The sequence below is a fragment of the Vigna angularis genome, chromosome 5 (assembly GCF_016808095.1).
Source record: "Vigna angularis cultivar LongXiaoDou No.4 chromosome 5, ASM1680809v1, whole genome shotgun sequence".
Classification (NCBI taxonomy): Eukaryota; Viridiplantae; Streptophyta; class Magnoliopsida; order Fabales; family Fabaceae; genus Vigna; species Vigna angularis.
The window spans coordinates 9,183,683-9,194,215 of NC_068974.1; the positions used below are offsets into that span (position 1 = coordinate 9,183,683).

General features: G+C 35.4%; 1 protein-coding gene across 1 annotated transcript; it reads right to left on the bottom strand.

The window, feature by feature from the left end:
* Positions 1-6,911: 6,911 nt before the first annotated feature.
* On the bottom strand, positions 6,912-10,230 carry LOC108338886 (ATP-dependent zinc metalloprotease FtsH). The gene is made up of 5 exons (XM_052878104.1): positions 10,227-10,230; positions 9,249-10,144; positions 8,993-9,176; positions 8,394-8,571; positions 6,912-7,398 (listed from the first exon to the last, which is right to left on the bottom strand). The coding sequence occupies exons 1-2, from the start codon at positions 10,228-10,230 to the stop codon at positions 9,354-9,356; spliced, it is 795 nt and encodes a 264-aa protein (XP_052734064.1). The 3' UTR covers positions 6,912-7,398; positions 8,394-8,571; positions 8,993-9,176; positions 9,249-9,353.
* Between the last annotated feature and the right edge of the window lie 303 nt (positions 10,231-10,533).

Consider the following 10,533-nt stretch of genomic DNA (forward strand, 5'->3'; position numbering starts at 1 on the left):
GTTGAAAGTGTTTGGTGTGAGAATGAAGAAGAGGATCTTGAGTGAGAATCATTGCACTTTGGTTGTCCGAGTAAACAGTTGGTGTAGGCTGAGAAAGACGTTGCAAAGAAAGGGCTGTCAATGCTACCAAAGACAATTGATTCTGAAAGATCACTAGTGTAGCGAAGGGAAACAATAGTGGTTGTTTTTGACAATATGCTTCAGCTTTCAAACCGAGGCATATACTAGCGAGGTAAAAAGGTGGGGGACTTTTGACCTTGGTTCCAACCGAGGTAATATGTCAAAGGCTTTTGCTTCGGTTCCCCTGCACCCGAAGTATTAAGAAAGAAAAAAAGGGGGGTGGAGGGAGAGAGGGGTAATTAATAGCAGGTCTGTTTTTGTGATATCCACTATCACAAAAACAAACCTACATATAAAACACAAAATATACAACACAAAATCAATATTTAATAACACAATGTTTAAAGGATAATGTACAAAGTCTAATAACTATAAATCAACATGTGCTAATGTATTTTAAATCCTAATAACTATGAACTATTGAATAATCTAATTAAATGCTTTGCGAGTGTCTTCCTTAGGTGTGTAAGTGGCTTCTTAGGAAGTGGAGTAAGAGTCTTGAATCTCTACACAAGACACATGATATTAATTAGCGTATATGAATTCTAAATGATGGAGAAAAACAAAATTCATTAAATCTAAATATTACTCTTTCCCATCCTCTTGTGATATGGGAACGAATAATGCGTGTCATCCAATACATTATGTAGTATCTGCACTCATATCACCCACTTTGTTTGTTACACTACAATATATCATCACATTTTCTAAATAGTTAGTGAAAATCATTAAAACAAAACAACTATAAGAAAATATGGCTTTAGCATATGTCAAACCTTGAGAGCAACCCATGCAATCTTTCTATTGTTAGCAACTGATCTCCCAACCAACATCATATGTGCTGCAATGGAACTATAAAAAAAAGGCTTTAGCCTTCATTTATATAACAAAGAAAGTTCAAACATTGAGGTTATTACCAATCAACTATTTTTTTGAGATGTTTGAGAGGAGACTTGTGCAATAAGAAGAACCACACATCATAACTCTCCGGTACGAAAACAATAAGTAGCTGCCAATGGTGCCTGAAATTGATAATAACTTAATTTTTATATATTAAAATCACATATGGAACTTTGAAGTTTACAAACTTCACTTACCCAAATATATAAGGAATAAAATATGTCCTTCCCCCTTGCAAAGCTGCTAGTGAGATATGTTGTGATGTCATCAAAATTATTTGCTTCGTGAGTGACTTGGGGACTAATGAAGCTATAGACATCATTGTACCCCAAGTTGTTACTTACACCAAACATATAATTGAAATAAAAAATTACCTTTGATATAAGTATGCTTGATATATAAATCAATTTTATATAAATAATTGGTCGTAGACTTACATCGTCCATAGCTGAATTAAAGTAATATTCAATTCTTCTCTTTCCGATGCAAGCTCCTTGACATCTTGGCTATGCAGGTATATTGGGACCTCAAAACCTCTCCCAAATACATTAGCATCATATTCAATCTTTATAGGCTCATTTGCAATGATGTCACAAAGTTGTTGCAATGCACCAAGAGGATTGTCCTCAAATAAACGAATCTTCTTCTGTCCATGCTTCTGTTGTTACATGGAAAAATAGGATAAATTTCGACATCAATAACATGTAAACTTTAACATTGAGAAGTGTAAAGTAGGAGTCCATACCGAGGGGTCAGAAATAGAACCAACCAATTGTTTAGGCCAAGCGATAAAAGACTAGAATGCTTGCGCCACAATGAAAATCTCATTTGTGGGCAGAGGAACAGAGACATCTGGTATGATAATGTTGTCTACTGAGGCCTTCACCTCATCCTCTGATAGCTCCATACCATGAACAACAGTCGTTACTTAAAACACAGTTCCACGAGCTACCAACATCGTCCCAGTACCATCTAAAACATATAACAGACATGGACTAGCATCGTTCATGTCATATTTTGGGACAGTTGGTGCTGAACAACTTCCTTTCCTACTTATCCCTGTCAGAGTAAATGTTAGATTATACAAATAATAAATTATTCAACAAAAATGTTTATTAATTTTACCTGTTGGAGGCACAACGAGTTCCTGTACTGGAGATGGCTGTGGACGCATCCCATAACTCTCAAATTGCTGCTAGAATTAGCGCATAACTCTGTTAGTCACTTCTGTAGTGACTTCATCATATAATTATGCCCTGAGTTCCGCCTTAAGCTTTTTTGAGATCTCTTGTGTCAACTTTTGGTCTTGTTCTTCGCTGTATGCATATGAAGTCTGACGCGAAGAACTCCCAAAATAATATTTAATGCCTACTCTAGTACCAGTAACACACACTCGATCAGGGTGCTCAAGTTGTCCAATTGCAGTAGTAAGAATATCCTAGCGACCCTCGGGAGTGAATTGACCTTGGGAGCTGCAAGGAGTCCTAAAACATAAAAAAATACCATTATTCTCTAAAAAGTTCAATGTAGTATGAATAATGGAACTATTATTGTAAGACCCATGAAAAATATTTACCTTAATAGTAAAAAATTTATTACTAGATTTCTTTGTGAATGGAAAATATAATAAGTTTATGTAAAAAAATAAAATGTGGAAAGCTAAATAAGAAATTTTTGTAGCTTAATTGGTAGAAAATTGTGGTGATTTCAAGAACATGGGTTCAAACTCTCTTCTACCTTTTTCTAAAAAAAAATTAAAATATTAATAGTGGATAAAGCACTCAGATTTTAAGGCATTATTGAGGGATCCAATATGTCAAGTGGTGATTAAAATATTAATATAATAAATAATATTAAAATAATAAATAATATTAAAAAAATTGTTGAATAGTAAAATTTTTGGACTATAGATAGCCATGAGAGGGGAGGCTATTCTGCACAAAGAGAGGAAGAATCAAGTGAGAAATCTTGAGAAATAGAGAAGAAAGAGTTAGGAAGAAATTTTTAGTTGGAAGAAGAGTAGAGGTTCTGGAGGGTTTTCGGGGAAACAAATTCTGAGCAAGAGATTAAGTCTGGAATAGAGGTAGGGGAGCTAACCTTTCTAAGATTTTATATTATGATTTAGTATTGTTTTATTACTATTCATGTTTTGAAATTCTGTGTGAATACTATTAATGAAAAACATAGGTGCTTATTGTATATCTATCTATAGTGAATTTCTGTGCTAATATTATATGCTGTTGTTTTGAATCTGTAAATAAGAAATTTGTTAAAACTAGTTGAGGAACACTTTGGCTAAGGAAAGACTTGGTACTTAAGTTGTCCATTGTGACGCACCTCTCTTTCCTGGAAGTCTACTTGACAAATTTTTAACTTAATTCTTGTTGAACAGATTATGTACTGTTAAATTATTGTGCAATATATCTTGTTGGAATGAAAATTTCTGATGAATTCATGTTATTATGGTAGATATGGAATTATGAATTATAATTGTGATGGTAGGATAGAGGAATCTTAAAAACCGGAGTTGGTACATCCCTGATCATAGAGCAGCCCTAGTCAAATCCAGTAAGTTGTGACTAGACATATGTACTAGCGTTTATGGTGAGTTTGATTCGTCAAACATTTGATTCTTCTCCGATGACCATTTATGGTGATATTTTAGTATTGTTAATTTATTTTGTGATAAATTCATTTTGTATGATTTCTGCGATGATTGGATTTTATTGGATTTGACTTTATGCATCTGAACATGATATGAGTATTATGGGGAGATTTTGTAAGGGTATAATGTGAGTTGAGGAATATGAGCATGGTATGAGTCTCGTGGAGAGATTCAGTAATGATATGATATTTGAGTATATGTTGATGTTGAGGGTCCTGTAGTTGGAGGTTATCCTGATACTCTAATAATCATCCAGTCTCAAGTAGAGAAGGAGGAATTATGTGGTGAGAGGGGCAGGAGGTCCTGGTCTATGTGCCGGTTTTGGACATAGTGTTGAGGACTAACCTTGTGGATGGTATGGACTATTTTGGAAGTGTATTTGTAAGAGGAAGTAGAAGTCATCACAAGTGCATAACCTCCCGTGACCGCTCATCAACATATCATCGGAATGAGTGTCTATTGGGTATTGTGGAATGAGTGTCTATTGAGTATTGTGGAACGAGTGTCTATTAAGTATTGTGGGATGAGTGTCTATTAGTAATTGTGGTATTGTGGGATGAGTATCTATGATGCGATTGTTGTATGATGGTATGAGTATCTATGATGCGATTGTTGTATGATGGTATGAGGGTGTCTGACATAATTATTATATTAGGTTTGTTGAGTGTATCAAAGTAATGGATGAGTATCTATGATGCGATTGTTGTATGATGGTATGAGGGTGTCTGACATAATTATTATATGAGGTTTGTTGAGTGTATCAAAGTAATTATGCATGTTTTATAAATGATTGGTTGCATGTTAGCTCACCCTACTTGTTTGTGTTTGTGTATGTGCGACGATCGTATAATTCGTCATACGGGAGCAGGTGGAGGAATGTCGTCTGATTCAGTGCCAATGAAGAAAGAGATAGAAGAATAAATTAGAAGAATTCGAGTTATATTTATGAGTTTATAGTTGAAATCTGAGTTTAAAACATATATATATCAACTACGAATTATCAAGTGTGAGATTAAGGGATGTTACCTTAAATGTAATGCTACAATATATCAATTATGAATTATCAAGTGTGAGATTACGGGATGTTACAATTATTATTTTAGGTATAGTGATAACCTACAATTCTTTTAGATATTTCTTGTGCAGTCTCAGAAGAGTAGTCCCTCGATGATCTTAAACGGGCCAACTTCTACTTGTCATGTGCAAATTGTATAATTCCTCTACCCCTCTCTCGTACTCAGCACTAATGCATGGTAAATTAATCCAATTTCGATCCATACATAAATATTCTAAAATATTCTACAAGATTACAATACAAAAAATAATATTGTATTTATCATTTAACGACAAATTAAGGTTAATTCAATTTAATCATACAATTAATAAGCATTGAAATAATCACATATTCAACCTAAAAAACTTTAAAAATAACATTGTAAAATTAAAAAGTTAAACTTTAAAATCATACTATCATACACAATTATACAATCATACAAAATTTTTCAATCCTACAAAATTATACACATATTATATGATCATCCAATCACATACTCAATCATATAATCATACAAAATTATATGATCCTATTAAAAGGTAAACTTTAAACATTAATATAAGAACTTGATAGTGTGAAAAACCAATAATAAAGAACAACCTGCGATAAAAACTGTATAAAATTCATCTCTGTAAAATTCAAACCTACACAAATATATAAAAAAATATTAGTTTTACAAACAAAATCAAACATCAAAACGAGAGGAATAAAACAACGAAAATTTACCTTTAAGGAGGAGAATCGAATAAAGCAAATCAAAAGCACGTTTGAAATGATTTTGATTGGTTAAAAAGCTTCTTAAACATTGACAATAGCCACGACAACAAGCAAAACAAAATTTAAACGGTGAAAAAGGGTGAAAAATGAAGAAAACGACAATGACACTCGAGAGGATGCGCTGAAATTGTTTTACACGAAGAAGACGATATTGTTCCTTTCGGGTTTTCTTTTTTTTAACCTACGAAAGGTTATTACATCGGTTCCCAATTAAACCGAGGCAATAAAGGGTCTACGACCTCGGTTGACCTCAGTTTCCCAAACAATCGAGGCCTAATCTCGTCAAAAAAAGATTCAAAATTAATATGAAATGACAATTTTAATTTTTTTTAAACCTTTTTGCCTCGGTTTGGCGTCAAACCGAGGCCAAATCCTCTACTAAATATTAAATATTTAAATTTTGTTCAGATTAGGGTCTATGGCCTCAGTTCCCCTAAGAATTAAGGCCAAATCCTTGGCGATCTGACTGCCAAATTTAATGTAAGACTACAAACGTGGAATGTCAGATTTTGGCAGGGGGTTTATGGCCTCGATTTCCTAGAGAATCGAGGCCAAATCCTTGACCATTTGACTGCCACATTTATGGGATCGACTACAAATGTGGAATATCAGGCCTTGCAGGGTTTTTTAGCCTCGGTTATGTACACAACCGAGGCCAAAAGCCCTACACAGAGATTTTCATCAGATAGTTGAGTGGATTGTCAGGTTCTTGTAGTGGTTTTTGGCCTCAGTTTTCAAGATAACCGAGACTAAAAGCCCTATACAGAAATTTACATCAGATAGTTTATTGGAATGTTAGGTTCTTGTAGGGGTTTTTAGCCTCGGTTCTGCAGATAACTAAGGCCAAAAGCCCTGCATAGAGATTTTCATCAAACAATAGAGTGGACTTTCAGGTTCTTGCGGGAGTTTTTGGCCTCGGTTCTGCAGATAACCGAGGCGATATACCCTATACGGCTTCGGTTTCAAACCAACTAAGGCCTATACTGTTGCAAAAATTTCAAAAATGCCACCACGCCATTTTATGTTTCAGTTTCTGCTGAACCGAGGCATAATGGGCGCGGTAATATCCCTTTTTCACTAGTGAATGTATCTTTTTGGAGATGTCAAATCGGTAGAGATTGAAGTCATAAAATGTTTTAGATTATTATTTTGCATTGGTTTTCTACTTTTTGGTTTTGAAAGATACTTCAGTTAGAGCTGTCAAAGCAGCCCATTTTATAAGATTTGGCCCTAGCCCATGTGGGTTGGGGCCAAAAAAGCCCACAGGGCCAAAAAAATTTCTCATTAAAAAAGCCCACAGGGCCAAATAGCCCTAAAGCCCTATGGGTCAGGGCTAGCCCATGGACTTTCCTTTTTACCATGAGAAAAATATAATAATAAAAGTAGAAACAAAAATTACAGTGGAGAAATAGAAATTTGCAATGTTAAACCAAAAATAACAGTATTAACGTAAAAACATATTGTCCCACTTCCAACTTCAGAGAAAATCTAAAGTGAACTCTCCTCCCTCACGTATGAACAACAGTTCAGCTTCAATCTTCTGTCCAGGCCATTGCAAGTCATATCCTCATGCATATTTTGTTTCTTTAAGTTCTTCACTAGATAGCACAGGTCACCAATACAACTCCAGCCATTCTCCAGTCACACTCACGAGCCATGCTTTGCTCACTGATCCAGCTTTTTCAGACTTTAAGACAACATCCAGCACATTCATTCATTGGCTGCACCAAGTGATACTCCTGCTTGTTTTTATGATTAGTTCAATTAAAGCAATCTGGACTAGCTAAAAAATGCACCAAAAACTGATATAACAAGACATTTCAATTATATCAGCCTTCGTCTCTTGAGTAATGTGCACTCTACGTACAAGCTTTCGCAACTCCTGTTAAACATATTCATTATACGTATAGATAACATAAATGAAGGTTGTGCCAATAAATACCACAGCAAGAAGATTTTTTTTAAAAGGTCTATTATACTTTTTGTATAGAATATATAGTGTTTCATTTGAAAGCTAAGATAGCCATAATCCTCAACTTTTTACATGATTTCTGCTCCTGAAGGTTGGTTAATTTGAAATAAGCTCTAGAAATTATTTCCTATACCATGTTAAGATAATGTATGAGTCACAATTGATCAGAATCTGAAAGCACAAGTACACAGATTGACACTTTTCGACACCTGGCGATCATATTCAACTCCTTGGACTGAATAAATTTCATTGGTGATTTCAATGTTCTTGTTGATCATATAACAATACTATAATATTATTTCCAATTTTCATCAGATGTCCATGAAGGGATGCAATGAAAGAATACTGACTTATTATAACTTGACTGGGATATTCTTAGGCAAGTTGCCTTAAACAATTAAAAATACATTCACCAAAATTACACAGAATTTAATTGGGCAATTAAAAATGTCTCCATAAACACATAATAATTATATTATATACTTAGTTTGCACAGACAACTTCTAATTTTTATATTATTAGATTGAGAAGTAGCTTTTGTTTTAGATTTATAAAATGTGATAACATTCAAAGCATAAGAATCAAGGATCTTGAGTTATTTATCCAGACAAGTTCTTCTGCTATGCAAACAGAACAAGCCAAAATTAGGTGAGTTGGAAATACTGTAACTCATCCTGAAATACCAGAATTATACAACCCCCCACAACACCCGCAAATGTTAATCATGTGATCAAATCATTAAATGTCACAAAAACATGCATCATAAAAACAAAATTACAATATTCAATTCGTTATGGCTATAAGTACAACCTAAATAAAGCTATACCTTAATAACATGTATTTTCCCTAGTTATTGATGCCTAATTAAAGAGCATAGAAACTTGGTCAATCAAAAGTTTATTTACCTACTTCCCTTCTTTGGAACAAATACCCCATCTTTGGACTTTTCACCTGTCATCCAAACAATCTAATAAATACTTGAAGAATAAATAACAAAATATATAGACCTTCAGGACTTATCGGTACAATACAACAGCAGAAAGGGCCCTGATGTCATTATCTAATAAATACTTGAAGAATAACCTGCAAACAAAAATAAACTAAACCAACATTATTATACTTCACACTAGTAACAGACAAAATACAGAATAACATTATTATTATGAACAATTCGAGAAACAGCTACACATACATTAGAAGATGCAGCAAATGTAACACAAATAACCAAACACCTATATATTTAACAATTATATGACAAAAATATATAATAATTTGCCTGTAAAGTAATGCAGAACACTATGACTTGCTTTTGAATAAAAATAGAAATACAAGACTAAGCTAAAACTGTATGCTATTTTAACATGCTTATTTAATCTTCCTTTTAAACTGGAGTATTTTTGCTGAATATAAGAAAATAAGAAGACTTCTATAGAAGAAAGATAAAAGGTTCATCCTTCAGAAACATCACCATTCATTATTTCAAGAGCATATGATTGGCAAGTACCTGTTTTGACAAACCAGGTAATATGGCAACCTCATTCAAGAGATTTGCAAGATCAGATCCACTAAAACCAGGCGTTCTCATGGCAATCACATCAAGAGAAACATCATCATCAAACTTTTTTATTGCTACCATGAACCTTTAGAATTTCGGTCCTTCCCCTTATATCTGGAACATCAACAGTAACCTGTAGAAGCATTGATGTTCAGTAATTTAATCATTAACAAAAAGCATTAGGCATTTCATAATATAATCATACCTGTCTATCAAACCGTCCTGGTCTCAATAAGGCAGAGTTAAGAATGTCTGCCCTGTTAGTTGCTGCAATGACAATGATACTAGTATTACCCTTAAAACCATCCATTTATGTCAAAAGTTGGTTGAGGGTCTGCTTTCTTTCATCATTCCCTCCACCAATTCCAGTTCCTCTTTGTCTTCCAACAGCATCAATTTCATCAACAAAGACAATGCAAGGGGCGTTCTCTTTGGCCTTCATGAACAAATCACGAACTCGAGAAGCACCAACACCAACAAACATCTCAACAAACTCAGAACCAGATATTAAAAAAAATGGAACACCAGCTTCACCAGCAATAGCCTTGGCCAACAGGGTCTTCCCAGTTCCTGGAGGACCAACAAGAAGAACTCCTTTAGGCATGCGAGTCCCAACAGCAGTGAACCTCTCAACAGGGTCGTCGTCGGGGAAATTGAGGTTGTTGGTGGGGGTGTTGGGGTTGGTGGCGGCGGTGGTGTCGGTGTGGGGTTTGTTGGGGCCTTTTTCCATGGAATCCATGGATTTGAAGTGAACCCAGGAGGAGGGTGAAGCGGTGATGGAGTTGTTGATGAGGCGAGGGAGAGGGAGGGAGCGGAGGCATTCGATTTCGGTGCGGTAGCGTTTGCGAAGTTTTTCCATTTTGTGGCGGCACTGGACGGCGGTTTTGGCAGTGACAGAAGCGTTGGGGCACTGGGCAGTGACGGCATCGGCGACCTCTTGCCAGTGGATGGCTTTGAGGTTTGTGCGGCCGAGGGAGTACCACTTGTCGCGGTAGGCGTCGATGAGGGCGGAGGTTTCCTCCAGGGTCCAGCATGACGGGGGGAGACAGTGGGAGAAGGTGGAAGGAGGGGTGGCGAGAGTGAGGGAGAGGCCGTTAAGTGCTCAATGAAGTGGTTGTTCAGAAGAAATTGGAGAGAAGAAATTGGGGCTAGGGGGCTAACCCGGCCCTACTTCATTTTCAACCCATCTAATGGGGGCTTTGGGGGCTTTGGGGGCCAGGGGCTTTAAAAAAGCCCCTAAGGTGTGGGTCAACAAAAACAGGGCTAAATATAAATTGGGCCAGGGTTAGCTTTGGGGCTTTGAAAAAAATTGACACCTCTAACTTCAGTTGTATTGTAATTTTAGATTATTATTTTGCATTTGTTTATTTGGACAAATTTTGTTAATTATGTTAGTTTGGAAATAATAAATTCACATTGTCTTTTAAATTCATGTTTTGTTGAAACCATTTCACTTTTTGCAAATAATAATCTATATATTCATCATACGA